We start from the raw sequence: 20,602 nt of genomic DNA on the forward strand, positions 1-20,602 counted from the left end.
ATCTGAAGGGAACAGAAGGAGAGCTTTGCCAGGCTGGGTGACAGTCTGGTGGCCACTGTCCTTCCTGCAGTGGGAGGAAACAGCAGCCCAGGAATTAACCTGGATTTGCCTAGAACTGCTACAGACTATAGGAATAGTCTCTTCCTTAACATTGCTATCAATTTTTTATTAAATAGCATGACACCGTTCCAGTAGGCAAGAAGGAGTGTAACAAAGACACGCTGTTTAAAGCAGTTATTGGAGGTGCAGGGCATGAAATGGGTGAGAAAAGGCTCTTGCAATGCTGCAGCACCAGGCTGATTACCCAGTGGTTCTGGTTGTTTGTCTGTCCATTTTTACCAACTAGAAGAGGGAGACTCCTTTTCCCTGTGATGTTACAGAGGGAGCTAGGAAAACCCTCCTAGGGAAAAAATTCATCATAAGTGATATTTTAGTGCAAAAAGTCTCAATTTTGATAGGCTGTCCTGTCCTTTCCTGACGAAAATCACTTTGCCAAATAATTCAGGGCTGAAGATGAGAAGGAGTAGGAGAGGATAGACTACTAAGAAATTCTGCAAAGAAAGGAGGTCATATGGTAAAATATTGACTCCATGACATCATTTTCATTGATACTGCCACTGATATAATTCAACTTGATAACATAGATATTACATACAGAGACATAAACATTCAAGTAGGCAAAGGAACAAGTATAACTATTTCATTGATTTTAATTAAATTTTCCTGAGTATTGCAAGGTTTGCATAATTTTAATTTTATTTCCATTAAAGGGCGTGCTTGGTCTCTCAGAGCCTTAATAAAATCTTCTTTCGACCTCTCTCCTTTCTCTGCTACAACCTAAATTTCTACATGAGAAAAGGACCAAAATATGTAATTTACTACTTCCATATACTGAAATTTGCACACACCATCCCCTTAATTTAGACCACTATTCACTGTATCATAATAAGGAACATTCTGTTAAAATATGTCCACATAGAGCTCAGTAGTCTTTGAATGCTAGATAAAATCATTCTATAAGGCTAATGAAGACAGAAACTCTGCCTGTAACAATATTAAGTTTGTTTTCTCTAGTGATTTGAAGAAGTGAGCAATCTGTCAGTAATACATTGAGGGAAATTACTTGTCTTGTAGGAATTCCCGCTGACAGTCACTCACTCACAGTGCTGACCCAAACATCTACCCGCTGACAAACAAATTACAGTGTCTAACTTTGAAAAGGTAACTAGCTGGTTTTAATTTTTATTGGTCTCACCAAATCTCCCTCATATTTACCCAATCCCCATTCTTCACTTTGTTAAAAAAAGGATGGGGGGGGTGGGGGGGGCGGGAAAGGACGGAAGAAAGAAAGAAAATGGAAAAAAACATGTTTTTTGCATTTGAAAAAAAAATTACTGCCTACATCCGAGAGTGTTATGTCAGATAAAACTGTTAAACTGTGTCTAACCAACATTAAGACTGGCAGCCCTGCCAGTGACTGACTGGGTGAGTGAACACATTACTGAGACAGCATTGTAGAAATTAATTTTCTTCAATAAAGTGATTTTTAAGGCTCATATATTTCACAATCTAAACATATGTCACTGTTTCATAAACAAAATAAATGGATTAAAATAATACATTACCAATATGCTGACACATGGAGATATTTTAATTAGAAATACTTAAGCTGCGTGATATTTAACTGCTATATTTGTTGAAGAGGAGCATGCATCATTTAGTAAGACATAAGGCAGGTACATCACTTTGCATGATGTGGTACTAGAGTGGGACCAAATCACCTCCAGTGTGAGCTCTCACTATCAGATCACATTAGCCCTGCTGAAAAATCGTGTTAAGGTTACAACAAACAGAGGAGCAGCTGTCCACTAAAACAACTTCTTCACTGAAATAATAAGTCATCCAGATTCTGGTTCCTCAGAATAATATTTCTTCATAAAGGGACACGTTTAACAACTTAGCTATTTAAATGCCATATTTACATGACTGTCGCATTACATAGGCCTCTTTCCTGCATTCTTCTTGACTTACTTTGAGGACCAGCACTAAAATAGCTGAGGAAAGCAAATGTCAACTATGCCCTGAAATTTATACATGTGAGAGAATTGGAATAAGTAGAAATGTAATATATTGTTTACTGTAGCAAGTGCCCTCTGTTCTCTAAAGGTCAAAAGCATTGTAACCTTGGAGTTACAGTTTCTGATTGTTCCCAGGGTTAAATACATTATCAAAATTAATGGTTCAAACCCCTCAACCTTCAGATATATGAGTATTCATGCCTCCATCTGCTGAACTGTTCAACTAAAAATAGCATTCTTTGGCCTTCCCTCTACTAATATTGTGCCCCTGAGGCAGGCTATGCAATGCTTCAGCAGTATACTGGATCTGCACCCAGCAGTGTAAAAAAGGTCATTTACTTTGTCTGCAACTGGAAGACAGTATGGAGGAGTAGGATAAAATGGGAGGACAGAAAAAAATAGGCAAATATATGCTTAGTTAATTTTTTTTTAACTGCATTATAAAAACTTCAGGTTCCAAGAACACAGCTGCAACTATAGTTAAGATTCGCCAAGGTTCATTAGTGTTATAAGCGATAAATTCTGAAGGACAAATTACACAAATAGTTTGGGGAAAGAGTTATGAACTAAAGCTTTTTTGTTTTGCTTTTTTTTCCTAGAGCTCACTTTGTTTAGGAATAACTCCAGCTAGCATCATTGTAATGCTTCCATTTCTATCAACAGTTTATCAGTCGTGGTTCAGAGAGTTGCGACACTTCCTTATTTATCTCCTAGACAGCTTTGTAGAAATATGTAAGAATGAAGGCATGGGGATTTATAAACACTAAATGGCATATAGTAAAATTCCTTGTTTGAAAGTAAGGACACACAGGTGCCACATCTGCCACTCCCAGTAACTAGATTCCTGCTACCAGCATCATGAGAGCTGGAAAAACCCATTAAGTGATCAAGTCCACTCATTTAGCAAGATTGCTGGCCACACATCTCTAGGATCAGTTAATACCAGTGCAGCCATTTGACAGCTTGGGAAAAAGTTCAGGGAAATAGGAAAGGGGGAAAACTCTAAAGAAGGTGTATGTGAAGAGGAGCAAAAGGAAAATTATCAATTTACATCTCATACTGATTAATTAAAGTAAAAAAGCTTTTGTTACACCCAGGTATCAGAACTGTTTCACGTGCCACAGGTGTGCTTGGTAATGAATCTGCAAACTATTCACTGAGGCTGGAAGGGTGAACAGAAATAACTTGTTTTCTCCAATCAGACTATACCTAGGAGAACTGTTCCCTCATCATCTAGATCCCCTCTCATGCCAAGAGTCCTAACAAGGCTTGGTCCTGTCATGCATATTATTTAATTTTTGGCTGATTTGTTGAGGAAACTGGTGAGATGGGGCTGAGATGTCAATGGGAAGTATGAAACACGGAGTTTTAAGTATTTTTGTCAACAACATCATAAATGACACCTTCATGAGATCAGTATACAGATCAAAAGAAACTATCTGGTATCAATCCAAAGCAGAGCAAGCCACCGATTCAGGAATAAAAGTGTGGTAGTCACTATTTCACTTCAGGATATTGAAAGCTACAAGTGAATATTAATGGTATTTACCAATAATGAATTGATCAATGTGATGATCAATGTGATCAAAAATCTAAAGAGAAGATGGGTCAAACTGGTCTGTTGCTGAAGGAGAACTTTTTTTTTTTTCTTTTAATTTTTAATGCACTACAAATGAAAGTCAAACTAGTTACTTGAGAAACTCCTGTATATGATTTCAGTAAAGTTTTTTGTACTCATAGAGATACGTAATCCACTGGTGAACACAAATATAGAATTCAGAGAAAGTTTTTATAACATTTTTATAGCATTTTTACAACAATAGCTTGAATAAGACAGACAAATCATTAATTAGCAATTGCCCACTGAAGAAAGATCTTCTGTGAAATAATTGCTATTGTTACATGATGTACCTGGTACCTAGTTCTCTGTTCTGTTAGATTCAGAGGTTGCATAGAAGTTGCACTAACACACAAAAGAACAAAAATTTGCTGCTACCTCCTACCTACAACATGATTCTCCAAATAAAAGAAAACATAAGTAGAAAAAAAAAGGGGGAATTACAAGATCGAAGCTGGCAGAATTTCCATAGCTGGATACAGATTATAGAAAATAATTTTGGAATTAATAATAATGCCCTGGTAAAGTTGAAATGTTAGCGCTACTGCAAAACTCTTTCACTTGACACAGCTTTCCCTCCCCAGATTCTCCAAACATGAATATTACACACACACTCACATGTAGAAACAAAGCCAAACCTGCAAATAAATTAGCTTTTTCTCCCACTGGCTGAAAGGAACAGAGATTACTCTTGTGATCAGTATATTTAAGCACTTGGGAAATATTCAGATACCATGGTCACAGCATTCACGTAAATAAATAAGTGGGTGGGGTGCATGAAAGAAAGGAAGCAGAACAGAGAAAGAAGGGGGAAGGGAAGCAAAGATGGAAAAATGAGCTGAAATGCTACACCCCTAACAGTCTTCATGACGCATCAGGTATAACAACAAATTCTCTCCAACAAACACACCCAAATAAGTGTTCATTTAGGGAACACAGAGAATAGACACAAAGAGAAAATTAATAGTAGGAGTAAATAAAATTTAGTTGAGGCACTTTAACAATCTGATGAGCAGGTATCAGCCAAAGGTTAAGTGTTCTGTTATTTAAGCTCTTATAACCATGAAACATTAAAGGTTTTGAAATCCCATAGAGATGAAATTCAAACAAAATAGAAAGTGGGGGAAACACACAAACAAAAGAAGTCTTTTACAGTAAATATGTCTAAATGGAAATTCAGACCCCCAAGCCTGAATATTCTTGAATTGACTAGCATCCATTTCGGCTGGTTGTTTGCTCTCTAATTGTTCTCGTCATGTTTAACAACTCAGTCTATCATTTCTTCAAATCAATGAAAGTGCATTATTGCTGTAGGTTCAGATCAAGTCTGATGTACAAATATGTGGGTCAAGTTACAAATGGATAATGTAAAAGAAAATAATCAGGAATGTCTGTGGTTTAGATCCCATTTCTTTGACAGTTGAGCAGTTTTCATCCTTTCCTGCCTTGCAGTCTTGTGTAGGCTCACTATTTGTTTTAGTGTATTTCAAAGGCAGCAAAAACAGTCTCTCTATTCACAAAGCTGATTTCTGCAGTATTTTCCCAACTAAAGCTAATGAGACTTTTGCTTCAATAAGTAGTCAAATACTCACTTTCAAAAGATACTTGCTATTTTTCTTTTTGAGAAACTTCCTTTGGTTTCAATCCTGTCCAACAACATAATACATCACATTATTATGACCCAAAACTACTTTCAGAGAACTTTGCCTGCAGAGTCAAGGTGTTCTCTTTCCAAATGTTGGTTTGAGGTTAGGTCAGACCTAAGCTTAAGGAGTCTTTCTTGTCAGCTCTGGACCATCAATGAACAGGGGTCAATGAACAACTTCTGGTCACGTTTTCACTTATCCTAAGTTAATTTGGCAAGAATATCATCATAAGGTAAAGAGGAAAGGATTTTTAATTTGCTTTCACCCCTCTGGAAAAAAAAAAAGATAATCACAGAAAGGCAAACAAAGTAGATATTTAGGTATTAGCATGGCAATACTTTGCTACTCTAGGCACAATTTATTCCTACTTTGCTTCTGAACCTGACTGTAACCTAACTCAAATAGGGGTTTCAAAGGTTTACTTGTAAATAGTTACATGCATCTTTAATGGCCTTTCCTCTCATGTTCACTGTCACTTTCTTTCCACACATTTTAACTCTGAAAGCTTTTGACTGTTTCTTCATTATTTATGACATTGTTGTGTCTTTTCTTCTGAAATTAAAAACTTCTTGCCACAAGAAGCTAGCTAATAATATGGCATGTAAATCTTTCTTTCACAACATTTCATTCTATATGTGCCAAAAATAAATAAATGGCCAAACTAAGTCTCTAACCATGCTTGGCATCTGACCAGCTTAATGCACAGAAAGGTTGAGATTACCTAAATACAGAAGCTAAAAGAGTTTGCAATTTATTGTATTGTCAGCACCACGCAGTTAAAAAAAAAAAAGGCAAAATTTAAAACCCAATAATGCACTTTTGTTTGGATACACTGACTGCTCCAATTATAGGTAGTGCATTGCAGCTACAGAGGAGCGACCACATGAAAATAAAGTACAAAAATATCTTTGAACTTATCTCCTATCAACTCTTCATTTAAATAAAAAAAATACCATTAACTGCCAATATAAAACACACAGAACAATATCTTTCACTCACAGCATAAAGATTGGCTGCACGTTGCTGTACTGTAAGTACATAAGGTGTTAATCCTCCTGGGCTGTGCTCAAAAATTATTTAACATTCAGGCTATTATTTAGCATACAGCTGGTTAGCAGTTTTCCCCTAAAATGTTGGCTTCCATCCCACATTTTTTTGTTCTGGCACATACCTGGAGCTGTAAAGGGCTGAGTCCAGAAGCAGCAGCAGCTGCCATTGTTGATGGAATGAACTGCACAGGGTAGTTATCACCTGTCGGGAGAACAATGCGTGCAGGTTCAGACAATGAGCAGAGAATAGCAGCAGACAAGTGCAAACAGGGCCCTAGGATTGCCTGTGCTCCACAGCACTCCTCTAAGCCTAAACATCTGCAAAAACAAAAGGCTTCGCTGGGCACAGACTTGCCATGCTCCCTTGGAACTTTTTTTGTTAGCAGATAGCTGGTAGGCAAACTGGCAAAACATAAATATGATACTCGTGATTTTCAATTTCAAAAGCTTATGTTCAAATCAAGCGTGGAAGCCTGGGCACAAAATGGGTCTTACAACCACAGACACACAGACAAGATACCCCAGGAAACCCCAGTGGCGCCCATAGCAAAAAAAAAAAAAATATTAAAAAAATCTGTTACAACTCAAGAAATATCAGTCCTGTTTGATGCAGGGTGATTTCTTTTCAGTGTCAAGTGGCTCCTGGGACACGTACCCAGCTGGCTCAATACAGGTTGAGGTTTCTTGTTTCGCTTTGGGATTCTCTGTCTTGGGACAACTCCCTTAAGGTAGTCATAGGGAAGAACAAAATTAAATCACCCTTTTATATAGCTTGAAATACAATTTTAATTTTCTCTTAGATCTGAGGGCCTACTGAAGTCAATAGATTAGACAGGTGCTCAGTTACATGAGGATTCAGGTACTAAAACTTCCAAAGTATTGTAACATGGTGTCTTATAGCACATCTATGGGTGTTCCCGTAGATGAGCAGCACACAGTGCCATTTGGACTCTTAATCAATGTAGGGAGAGAAAGAAGTCTGAAATAGCCTAGCAGTGTAATCTGTAATACAAAAATGAATACAGTGATGGATAGGAACCTGTGATTTAACTGAATATCACTTTGGATCCAGCTACTTATTTGAAATCAGTGTTATATACTATATGAAAGCTACATTTTAGTAGGCTGTGAATTTTTTAGATATTTTTACAGTAATCAGTCTATTTTACACAAAATCTTCCATGCTGAAAGCAGAATATAGCAATAGGAGAAAATACAGAAATCCAGTATAATATAGTCAGGACATTCCAAGAACTAGGTGATTTTTTTTTTTTTGTCAACCCCCTCAAATAAATAACAATAGCTAAAATCTTTGCAGCCACCAGACTCCTCAGGACTCTCTTTTTACCACATGAAGTTTGATTGTATCCAGTTTGGTTACAATGTTTGGCAGTTTCACTTTTTTAATAAATTGTACATGTCTAATCCACAAGGTCTCTTTGCATCATATCCATAATACCTCATCAGGCCATTGAGCACAGTATGTGCTTGTACACAGTCCAGTAACAATTGGATTCTGATTGCATATGGAGCTCTGCTACAATGCATTCACTCACACTATATTGTACTGATGTCCTATAGAGTAATGTTCAAAATATCTCCTCTTATTTTCCCCATTCCATGAGGCTGATTTTAGCGCGCAATGATGTTGGGATTTTTTTCTTTCAAAAACAAAATCAACAAAAAGACTTCTAGATTATTTTCTTGAAGTACTTAAACTGTCTCTTTACGGTTAAATAATTCCACTCGTATCTTTGATATTTATATGAAATTATCTGAATAAATAAGATCATAATCTAAGTTAAATAACGTTTCTTTCAGAAATATCTTACAAGGTTTCTTTTTTAAAAAATCACAAAGCTGTTGAATTAATGATGCTTTAAATGGGGGGGGAAATAACCATTCGACTTATCAGCATGGACTGCCTTGCAGAACATTTTGGAGGCATTCTTTCTTTAAATATCATGAATTATTCATCCCTGTTCCACACAGCAATCTCTTCTTTCTCCCTCCCCCTCTGCATGCACTTTTTAAGTTCAATACCAGTTGCTTTATTTGTACTAAAACATTTTCCATGTCAAACATATTTAAAAAAAAACCCAAACTCTAAAAGAATTCCCTGCGGCACTCCTTTTTCACAGCTGTCATGCTCCTATGGTTTGAAATAGCCAGATATTTTATACCCACATGCGCACTCACACAGAGTTTTTGGCTTCACAGTTAATTTAATAGTATCTTCACCACACCCTGTAGTGTTCTCTTGCTCACCTGCTGGCTACAGTGCTGTCTTTTGTTGCAGGAAGAAGAATATTCACAGGATTGTGCCATTTATCTGTTATTAAAACCCAATACTGTCCCGTTTTGCCCTCACTTTAATGTGTTCAATTATGGCCAAGTCCTGGTATGGCAGCAGCATCTTTGGGCTGAGAATGAAAATTATTACTCCTTCAGCTCTGGAGTACTTTGTTGACACCGAGGAGTTAAAAGCAGAGCAAAGGTATTTCTTTCTCCCTTGAGCAAACTGAGCATGCAAGGAGTGCTCTGTAAGTTTTAATTACAGAGGTACATATTTTCCCCCTCTCATTTTCTCAGTGCAAGAATGGATCAAGAAGCTCCTCCATAGCTGTCTTGGCGTGAAATCAGGCAATGTATTGTAGCAATTTTTTCCCAATTTGTTTCTCAGTTTGGAATGCTTGCGTGAGGACCCATTCCTTTAAATTTGTACAAAAGGCAGGAGGACATGTTCAAACAGGTCTGACTTAAGTGCTAGTGTGTGCTGGCCTTTGATAACCAGGAGTAAGAAGAATGCTGGAAGAAGAAAATCTGTCATGTTTTGCAAACTGATCTTTTCAATCTCCTTGCTGTGCTGATTGTCTATTTACATTTGGCTGCTGTTGTTTATATATAAATTGGTGTTTACAAGCCATGGAAAATTATGCCAGACTTCTGTTTCGTTTGTCAGGTTGAGCAACATTTCCAAATGAATAAAAGCAGTGAGCAATTGTGCTGTGTTATTCTACACAGAAATAATGTAAATGTTTCTTTTTGTCTTGGATGAAGAGATGAAGCTTAGCAGACTTTATTTATAGGATGTATAGACTTACCTTCCAGATCAAGGCTTTGTGAGCTGTGAGGAAAGAAGGATGTCTGGCTTTTGTGAGACCCAGAGTAGGGGGAAGGTGCTGCCTTATTTTCAGTATTTCCTAAAACACAATTGTAACACATAAGCTGCTTCTCCTCATCTGAGTTACAAAGATTTTGGCTTGATGACGTTCCCACCATTTTGGGATTGTAAAATCTGTCTCTTCACACTCATGGAATGAGAGGAAATGGAGTTGGAAGAGCTGCAAGAAGTCAGCAGTTCCAGGGCTCCATCCTTCCAGACATAATGGACAGATGGGGCAAAGCAAACCTCAGGTGTTGTCAGGATACTGCAGGGAGAGAGATGGACACTCCCACAGTATTCCCACACAGGGCATGAATTTTACTTGTCCAGAGCCATCAGGGTTGAGGAAGATGGAAACAGAGGTAACCGACTAAGGGAATACCGTGGAGCATCCCCCCTGTCCCATGGCACTGCTTCAGTTGTGCCTTTGTCCTGCGTAGGTTTGCTGCAGCTCTGCCTTACTGACATTCTCATGTTGCAGCAAAACCAGCTTCCCCCACAATTTGCTGTCTGCACGTAGTGTTCGCAAAATTATGAAATTTGCACATTTCACTGCAAAGTCCTACCTGACAATATCCAGCTGCCTGCCATCATTTTCAGCTTTTGCATCATTATTTAGGACTGAGGCATATATGATTGCTACAACAAATCCCGAGGTTTCAAAGTCCTTGTTCCAACCAAGTAAAACCCAACAAGGGACACATGACAGCCTTTAACTCAGTCCTGGGGAATTGCCATTAGAAAAAGGATTCATGAAGCCATGAAAACACACACAGGCAACCCAGTACCCAGTGGATTTGGTGTGTGCCTCCTGTTTGCACCTGCCAGTTACTAGATATGGAAAATCTAGACTACCTTAGAGCTTTAGAAAAATCTTATAGGAAAATTTAGAAAAAACTTATAGGAAAGACCTATTCCAAATGGAAATTGCAATGTTGGATATCAGAGAAATCCAGCACATATAATATTGTGTGAGTTATGTGGATTAGCTACAGTAATCAAGGAGTTTAATTAGTTTGATGACAAATATTTCACACTATTTGAATGTTTTGAAGTCCAGCCTGATGACAATAAGCCTTGACAGTTTTGTTTGTCATCCTTTCCCTAATAAATATTACTTTCTCTGATTTGCCAGTGCAACTAGAAGCAGAAATCAGGTCAAAATGTTGACTGTTTCTGCCACCAGCCTAGGAAATCAGTTTCCATTTTCACATCACAATGCAGCATAGCAAACTCTCTTGTAAATTATATTTGTGCATAAAGCTAAATGCTCTAGGTAGGTATATAGGGGCTGTTTCTTAGCCACTCTAGTCATGGGCTTTATACCAGCCTTGTACAAAATATGAAAAAAAAAAGCCTTGAAAATACACTGCAGCATATCACTCAACAAACCTGTCTAAACTGAGTCTTATTCTACTCAATGTCTTTATTTTCAATAATCTTTTTGAGAGATACTTTCCAGATCTGGCAAAGAAATGGTACACCACTAAATATTTGCAGGACATTTTTAAGCAAAAGTGATCATACATTTTGATGCCTCATGGACTGCCATTATGCAATTGGCATGGACATCAGCACTCCCTCTCTCTGTTTGAGATCTGCTGGGCTTATGGTCTGGCTCCTACCTAACATTGCTTTATATCTTTACTCCATCATCATCCTGCTTTCCTGTACTCTCTCAGCCACACAACTTGACTGAAGTAATGCTTTAAGTTACTGAAAGATGGAGGAGGGAACTGCTCTTCCTTTATGCTTATCTTCCTCCTCCTACTCACTGCCTTGTCCTCCTGACCTAATGAGGACAAAATAATCATGTTCAAGGATACTCCAGCCCACTAAGTTTTTCTGGATGCACGTTTTTAGGGAAATGAAGGGAAAATTGCAGTGGGAGAGGAGGTATAATGGTACTCATGCTGCCCACCAGTTTCAAGCAGTAAGTGTAGTGGTCACAGTCAGAAAGCCAGCGCAGTTGCTTTGCTCTCCTCGGAATGCAAAATAATTCTATTAACTGTGTAGCATCTCTGGGCAAGTATTAGCTTCCTAACAGCTGCCACTCTCAGCTTCCCCCTGGAATAAGTGGCAACCCCCACAACCAGGTACTCTACGAGGCTCGTCAAATGCCTGCAGGTCAATAGTCACAACAGTCATTTGAGATGCACAGCGCCCTAAAGTTTTAATTAATCCGGTATACAGTATAAATACTGAAATATGTATAAAAAATTAATTAGGTGGTCTATGCAGCTCTGATTTCTCAATTAGTACTTACCATGCCGGAAAATTATATTACATGACTTTGAGATACATAAGGAAGCATGGGACTTTGGGGATTTTTTTTCTAATGCAATTATTACTTGTCATCAGCACTTGCTAACTTTGGCCTGTTTCACCTCCTAGAGCTCCAAAATACTGTGGGGGGAGGGCTACAGCCACCTCAGTGTTATAGATTCTGCCAGGCAGAAGGAAAGTTTCTCCTGTCAGGCTTTATCCTAGCTGTATATCAGCAAGTCCTTAAGTTTCCTGCTCCCAATGATTTGCTGATCTCAGAAGTTCATGAGCAGCAAGACATGTACTGGAAGGGCCTCAGAAGCTAATAAATGCTCCTCTCTTCTGCAGGACCTTCAGCTGAGTGTACCAACTATTCTACTTTGCTAAAGAATACCATTTTATTCCTCCAAGGCCTAACGTTGGTGTGCAAATCTGCAACAGTTTTGGTTTTGCTAAGTGCTACCTTGGCATTGAACTAAACAGCCATGAAATTGGTTCCCAATTTAGCCCTGGAAGATATTTCTCCATGGACATGGACACGTAATCATATCCCCGCTTGTACACCAAGGTAGGACTTCTCATCCTGGCTGTGCTGTCACACTGATGCACTGCTCCCACTTTGGAGCCAGCTTATATCTAGGCTGATTTGTAGGCAAAGCAGATTTAGTGACTGTGCACACAATATTCGACATTCCCTGAATGACACAGTCAGTTTCAAACATACTTAGTCCCCACCACTGCTATTATTGAAATGCCTCTCGCTGTATTTTCTGAATGTCAGGTAAAACTGGCAGGGTCAAAACTCAGTCTTGCCAATGTCAAAATGCAGTAAAATACAACAGAAGCTAAACCTGTACCCTAAAAGAAATTGGTAAGCATCTGATGGGTTAATCCTGTCTTCCCTCAGAGGTACGAGCAAATCTAACCTGACAGTTCGGCAGGTGAAAGTTTCATTTCTCACAAAAGTAAAAGAGAACAGGTAGTATCAGTCAAGTTCATAAATATTCCTCAGAAATGACTTTGAAGAACCCTCTCTATGAAAGAGTATAGCTTAATCTCCAGTTTCATTAATTCCTTAACTACTGTTCCGAGAGTGCCAAAAATAGGAATTAATCAATACCAAGTGTAGTTACAGCATTTTTTTATCATAATATATCTCTGACGGAAGCTACTGACCTGCCCATCTACCTTTGCCACACATGCAGTAGAATTAAATATATATATTGAAGATATAAATATATATATGTATATAAAGATATAAATTCTAACTTCTTTAAAGACACTGGTTATAACCAGATAATTGTGATTTTTCCTAGCATCATCTGGAATTAAACCACTTACACCAGCAAACAGCTTCACTGCTTTCCAAGATATCTAGGCCTAGGCTTCTTCCTGCATTTCATTCTTCTAAATTTTGTTACACATCTCTCTTTCTGCATGCTGGGAAGTAAGGAAATGCCCTAAAGCTGTATCATCTCTTGTTAGGAGTTCAGTGGGATCAAGTTAGATAGGTACTATGAGGAATACTGTAGAATATGTCCAGAAAATTGGTCATGTTCAGGAAAATGTGCTGGTAAGTCTTCTTCCTAAGTCATTTTTGTATCAAGAATTCTACAGAGCCAAAATTAACACAACATGATTGAACTTAATGCCTTTCAGGGGGCAGCACAACTATCAGCTGAGTCACTAACAGTGACTACTCAGAAAGGATCTCAGGTTAAAACAGGAGAAGCAAGGAAAGCATGGGCTTTCTCTTGTCTGTGAGAAGATTTAGCCAGGGCATTTTAGGCAATTTCCACCAACCCTTTGTCTTTGGTCCCTGTTGTGAGGGGAGTGATGGGTGTGCAGTCAAATCAGACAAGAACTTTGGGATTTCAAAACCTGAAAGTAAGATAGCTAGACAAAAAAATCTGTGTTTAAAGAGGATCGTCTCTGGACTAAAGAGACAGAAGGGAGTGGGACAAACGGAAATACTTGCTGAAATCCTGCTTGGCCCTACTTCATCTAATACTAAGTAAACTTGCTAGAAAAGATTCTAGGTTCAACCTGGCTTTTAATTAGCATGCTGTTTACATCATCTATTATGAGGCTTTACATTGGATTTGACCCCGTTCCTGTTGCAGTCAACAGGAAAAGCACCACTAATATCAGTGGGAACAGGATCAATGCTTTACTTTGTACGCTTCAAATTTAATGAATAAAAAAACCCTGTTACTTATGTTTTGTAGTTATTAGTTATCAGGTTAATATGCTAAAGGCAGCTTGACAGAGAATACTATTAATGAGCAAAAGAAGGTTGCTGCTTCTGGACTGAGGTCACTTACAAAGAATGTACAAATGAAAATAAGGTTGACTTTTATTTACTTAAATATCTTCCTACATTGAATTCCTTTGGCAAAGTGTCTTTAAACATTTAAAGCCCTGTTTACAAGGAGGCTCTGCAAGTAGCTTCAAACCATTATATCCCTAATTGAATTCCCCAGGAGTCCTGTAAACTCAGAGGAAAAAAAGAAAGAAATCATAACATTTGCTAAATCATCTCAAAACATATTTCGCTGCAAGGTTATGTGACCTGTTAGGAGTCTGAATGATGACTAGAACTGAACTACTGAAACCTTTTATTAACCTAATTGAAATTAAACAAAAGAGTAAAAATTTTGCTACGAATCACAAATATTCTGAAGATAACAGAATTAATTAAAGACATGTATGTTGTATAGGGCAGACCAGATGCAAATTGCTAGGCAAGCGGGCTACTATATTTAAAGCAAATTACTTTGTGGAAATTAAGTTTAAAAAAATCATGATGTTCAATAACCAATAGTCTACACACCTCCTTCAATCCAGAAGTATTTTTTCAAGTGGAGTTGCAAAAGCTCCACATAATTTCCAGCCAGCTATGCCTGTTGTGTATCATCTGTATGCAACAGATCACGCAAGAAGCTACCGTTCATGTCTTAAAATGTGCAAAGCCTCGCATCCCTGTGAGCTTACCTGGCTTGTATGTTATTCCTGGGGGGAAGAGGAATCCCTGCTGGGCTGCAGCAGCCGCTGCCAGTGTCCGCTGGTCGTGTGGAAAAATTGGGATCATGAGCGGAGGCATGTGACCCTGAACCTGCTAAACAGAAGAGAGCCTCTGATCAGAAATAGCACAAATTTGTCTTGACAGGTATTTCTCCAGCACTGATAGTGTTCCTGCGTTCACACAGTCCCCCGGAACCTTCACCCTAATGCAATCCTTGCCAACTTCACATTATCACATCAAAGCCCTCACAAACATTGTTTTCCCTCAGTGTCAAAGGTGTAACAGTCTGGGTGAGATGCAGATTTCCCTACTCCTTCCTGGTTCTCTATTACATTGTTTTGGGGTTTTTTTTAATTAGTATTCCCTACCCAGGCACAAGGTAAAAAGGTAGAAAACAAAGTTTTTATTAAAAGTAGTGTGATATGTATTTTTATTAGTTTTTCACAGGTTTTCTCATCTTTGGTCACACAGTGATGAGCATTTAGAAGCAACCTAACACTGCAGTATCTACTTTGATGTTCAGATTTTAGCAACCTTAGGAAAATTTTAATTCTGAGATCTTACAACATGGTTCACATAAATACCATCAACTCAGGTATGTTATTTCAAAATCTCACCAGCGTACTAAAGAGCCTTCTAGTCAACACCACAACTCTTAAGATTTAAGGCTCCAAAATCTTGGCTCCTAAACAAACTAACATACTCTGCCACACACACCTCACTATAAGAAATAAATTGCTTGTCTGTCTAAGCAGTTTTACAGCTTTATGTGCTATCATGTAGCTTGGTAATTATGGAGCTGCATTCAGAGACCATTTCAGAACAAAACCTACTATATCAAATTTAATTTGACTGTAATAAATGTATCGAAAAACCACAAACATGCACAAAGGAAAAGATTCTTCTCCTTATACTAGCATTTGTATTCAATATATAGAGAATTATGTGATAAGATGATGCCTGTTAAACCCACAAGGTAATTTCCTAGTTCCTTAATTTACAGTACCCATGTTTCAGAGACAGTGGGTAGGATCTCAAAGAATTTTTATCCATCATTTCTTAACCCCAGACATACCCGAGGGTTTGACTATAATTTCTCTGATTAGCACTTAAGCAAACATATAATGCTTTATATATCAAAGCTGGTAAATGTAGGAAATCATGCGGGTTTAGACAGAAAAAAAATCCCTCATCGTACCGTAAATCGGTGGAATTAAACACTATTAAAAACTTAAAGTACACTTCAAGCAATTTTTTGCATTTAATTCCTAAAAAACTTTTTTGGTCAAATCCCATATGTTGACCTGTGACATTGCTTAAATAGTGCCAAATTTTCTTGTCATATCCCCATTACTTTCACAACCATTGATGCAGTGCAGAAATGCTACTGTGTGTCTCTATGAGGGTTAATTTACCAACAACTCTTCTCTTGGGAAAGCCCTAAGATGGAGGTTAATAAAGGTCAAGCAAAAAATAAACACTTTACAGTATTTTTTGAATCCATTCCTCAGGAAAATCAACTTATAATAAAAAAGGTCTTTGTGCAATTACTGCTATGGCACTGGGGCGTGAAAGAAACTAGCTTTACGCAGCTATTTCTCTCATTTTAGCTGAGGTAAGCCTGGCTGTGTGTTTTAGGTTATGCATTAAACTTGGTCAGATTGGACTTGATCCCCATGTGCCCAGAACAGGCATTCAGCTCTGATAAAATGGTGCTGGTTTTGCTGTCTGGTGTTTCTATACATCCTCTCTAAAGGAGCACAGCAAAGGAAAAACAACAGGCTTTGTTTGATAGAAGCAACTGTACAGGAAGAAATTCAATGCAATACAACTAACAAAAATTTGTAGTAGTTTCTAAATTACATCTAATCAAATGGAGCCAAAATCATAAGAAATATCCCCCACATAAAGTATTTACATGGAGCAGCAGAGGTATAATACTCCAACACAGTCTCACAAGATGCAGAAGAGATCAGAGTGCTGTGGTTTGAGTGAAGGTGCAAACACACCCAATGAAGTATTTCACTCCATTGTGTCATAAAGATAATTTGAAACATATCATAACCAAATCCTACAATGCATTCCTGTAGATTTTGATCAACTCAGTTGTATAAATTTTGTTTAAACTCTCAAATAAAAGCACTTCTGTAAGTGTGGGGAAATACCATTTCAAGTTCTGGCTGCTATTCTTCCTACTCTGAATTCAGGAGCAGGTCTTCAGTCTATATAAATCAGCATAAATCGACTATAGGTTACATTTAAGCTGTAAGTTTGGACTTACAATTAAGAGACTTAAACAGACTGAAAAAATTTTCATACTGAAAGGCCATCATTCCCTCCCATGGGGCTTCCCTCTGACACATATGAAATGCTATTCCTATGTAAGTGTTGGCTTGACAGAGAATTATTATATACATAGGTATTCATTTTCAGCACAGGTCAACTGAAAAGAACAAATAAGTGCTGAAAAGGAAGAGAATGTAAAAGTATCACTGATCACAGAACTATTATAAACATAAAATGAATGCAAAAAAATCCAGTTAACTCCTTAATTTTTGACAGTTTCTATTCCTGAGAGTTTTATTATTATAAAGATGATGGGTTTGATTTTACTTGGTGGGGGAAGAAATTAGGAGAAGGGGTTGATTGGTGTACTTCATAAAATCGGCTACATGCCCAGAAATTTTAATTGCTGAGATGTTCCTCAGGTCTTTCTGAAAACCAAGACAGGAGCAGATGCCCAAGAAACACTCTGACTCTGTCTCTTCCCATTCGTACAAATAGCACATTGTTGGAGCGGCACTTTCCCCTTTTGTCTCCTCTGTGCTCAGTCGTTGATGATGCCATTTTTTGCCATCTGCCCCAGAGCTTCATTAAAGATACATGAATGGACTAACTGGGCTGCTATCTTGTGAGGAACAGGTGCTATTGTTTGTCCCCAAAGACTTGCACTAAAGATCTCACTCAGAATACTTGAGAAAGAGCATCTGCAGCAGTCAGTCAGAGTAACTTGGCAGAGCCCATGCTATGGGCTAATATGCAAACAGAGACACTCAGGGGGACTCATTTTCTCTTTCATGAAGTTTGGTGTGTTGTTTTTTTGTTTTGGTTTTTTTTTTGAGGGTGTTTTTTGGGTTTGGTTATTTTTTGGTTTTGGGGAGGGGGGAGTTGACGGGTAGTAAATGTTTGATTTTGAACAATTCTGCCAGTTTGTATTCTCAGCTGAATGTACAAACCCTGGAGGAGACCAGAATATATTCTCTCCAAAATTCATTTCTGCTGCCTCAAGTACATTTGACTTTTATGTTCTTATATAAAATTACCTCATGAAATTAATCTTTGTTTCTATACAACAAGCTCAGGTTTAACTGTGTTAAACACAAAAATCTGCCAAGATTATGGAACATTTTAAAGGTAGCGTACCATTCCTTTAATATCCCATCACAACTCTGACGGCCCTTGGGAACTGATTACAGCACTTCCTTGCCTGAGATCTAAGTCAGGAAGCAACTTTAGAGCAAATCAGCCCTGATTAGTTCAAGAAGCAACTTCCAATTTGATTCTCCCTGAAATAATAAGAGCTGGTGGCCTGTTTGATAAACTGGGCAAATCTACACTGCTTTGTCCCACAGTTCTGTGAGTAATAATCTCAGAAGTTGGCTGAACAATCCTCCTTGTTAAAAAGTCATTGATAGTTAGAGTTTGGCATGGAAAATGTAAGCCAGAGTGATATGTTGTACAAAAATAATGCCTTGAATTAAAATTATTTGCCTCTTTTGGATAAGGAGCACAGCACATTTAGTGAGATTAAAGAGGAGGAAGAGTTTTATCTTTAAAAACCAAAGATGCCTCTACAACAACTAACACTGCAAGTAGAGAAGTAAAGGCATTCAGAGAAAAGGGTAGCAGCACTGCAAGCAAAGAAGCAGCTCACACATTTCTGCTTAGCTGTGAGGATCACAGGTTTCAAGAGCAGAAGTAATCCCACCCTATAATGGCAGATGAATTCCTCTTCCTTTAGAAGATCAAACTTTGCAAGCTGCCTCTCTGCACAATCTACTTCAGTAAAGAGCAAAAGTGCCATCTTTTTGCTTGAGAGCAAACACAATCTTTAGAATTTTTATCCCTTCTTTAAAGCTTTTTTTCTTTTTTTATTACATCCAGCACTAGTAGAAAGCAGTTTAAATGGCTAAATATGCTCGAATTGCCTACAATTAAATAGCCTTGCTATTTAAAATTATTGCCACCCCCTTCTCCAATCAATTAGATTTCTGGACCCTGTTCTCAAACTGTGGAAGTCTTGAGATTTGTTCTGAATCTAACAGACTATTCCAACACAAGTTAGCTGAGAAACCAATCTTTGAATTTACTGAATTGACATTTTTTTCTGTAGTATAGGATGAACAGAACGTTTTGTTTGTGTGATGTTGCAGCCACTGTGAGAACGTAAGTTCTCACAGGGAGGTTTAGACTTCTAATAGTTTAAATTTTAATTTCTACCTAAGACTTCTTAAATTCTTGAGCAGTTGGTACACCCAGACTACAGCTTTAACCTAGGCCCTCACAGAGCTTTGCATTTCCACAGTAAAAATGTGTTGGAAATTTTCTAGTCTCTCGTTTAGAAACTGCAGTGTAATAGATTCCCAGGTAATGGCAGTATATCAAGTAAAGATGTGCATTTTCAGACTGCTCAAAATGTTTATATGATAGAATGTAGTGGCCATAACTGATAGCTCAACAGGCTATATTTTAGGTTGATTCATTTTAAAATAAGACTTAATGGCACTGAAAGAAGTGTTTGTGCTCCCAGAACTATTAGTGCAAGATTTTAAATATCCTGTATATGATATGTCTTTACTTCAGCTGCATTTTAAATAGTCTCTATGCAATACATGGCACTGCTACTTTTATATCACTGTCTTTATGTATTTATATACTGTTTTTATGTATTTCAATAACTAGTGTTGGGCTTTGTTTTTTGAAAGAAAATAAATATTAGAAATTTTGATAATTTAAATTTTATTTTGACTAAGTCGTTCTGGGGGATGCTACAAGAACACAAACAAGATGTTGCATAAAGAAGCAGGGACTTATTTTACGAAAACTTAACATGTGAAAGTCATAGGGACTGTGTAAATGTTAAAAGCAGCTACAAGCTAGGATTTCTGCAGGTTTGAGCTTAAATCTGCTCCCCAACTCTGCCAATATTGTCATGAACTCATGCCATCACTGACCCTTTTCATGGTCCCAGAAATGACCTAGTTAGAAAAACTGCAGAAGAATTGTACAATAATTTTTTAAGTGTCTTTGGATGCAGTTGAATGTTGCGATTGTTTTATTTGTGCTCTTCTGGTGAAGCAAAGTGACTGCAAGGCTGGGTGAGGTTCAGTTCAGTTATGCAGAACCTGGCTATTTTGTGTGCAGCTGTGGCTGGGCCTTTTGCTCTCAGAAATGTAAGTGATAAACTCCCCAGGCTTCGGCTCAATGGCCATCAACACCCAACATCCCCTGATGTACAGGCAATCTGTGAGAGTGGATCCAAACAATTCAGCGAGAAATCCCCTCTAAGGAATAATCCCAGGGAAGCACCGGTGACTTGGCAGGAGGAGGAAAGGCAACTGGAAAAAGATGGGCTCCAGAAGACCCAAAGTGACCCCCCAATCACTGTGTCATAGCTGGGACACTGAACATCGTGTCAATCTAGCTCCCACATTAAGAATTATTCAGAGACTTCTTTCTGCTCCTACTAGCAATG

The 20,602-nt window shown here is 38.0% G+C and overlaps 1 protein-coding gene across 32 annotated transcripts in view; it reads right to left on the minus strand.

The window, feature by feature from the left end:
- SOX6 (SRY-box transcription factor 6) overlaps positions 1-20,602 on the minus strand; it is a 374,330-nt gene that overhangs the window by 84,299 nt on the left and 269,429 nt on the right. For 18 of the 32 annotated variants that reach the window (XM_072929673.1, XM_072929674.1, XM_072929672.1 and 15 more), the window contains 3 exons: positions 14,817-14,940; positions 9,496-9,594; positions 6,514-6,593 (listed from right to left, as the gene is read on the minus strand). In XM_072929673.1, coding sequence (XP_072785774.1) covers positions 6,514-6,593; positions 9,496-9,594; positions 14,817-14,940 — 303 coding nt within the window. The remainder of the gene's footprint in view (positions 1-6,513; positions 6,594-9,495; positions 9,595-14,816; positions 14,941-20,602) is intronic. The other 14 variants (XM_072929686.1, XM_041716789.2, XM_041716787.2 and 11 more) reach the window with 3 other exon arrangements.

This window comes from Taeniopygia guttata, chromosome 5 (assembly GCF_048771995.1).
Source record: "Taeniopygia guttata chromosome 5, bTaeGut7.mat, whole genome shotgun sequence".
Classification (NCBI taxonomy): domain Eukaryota; kingdom Metazoa; phylum Chordata; class Aves; order Passeriformes; family Estrildidae; genus Taeniopygia; species Taeniopygia guttata.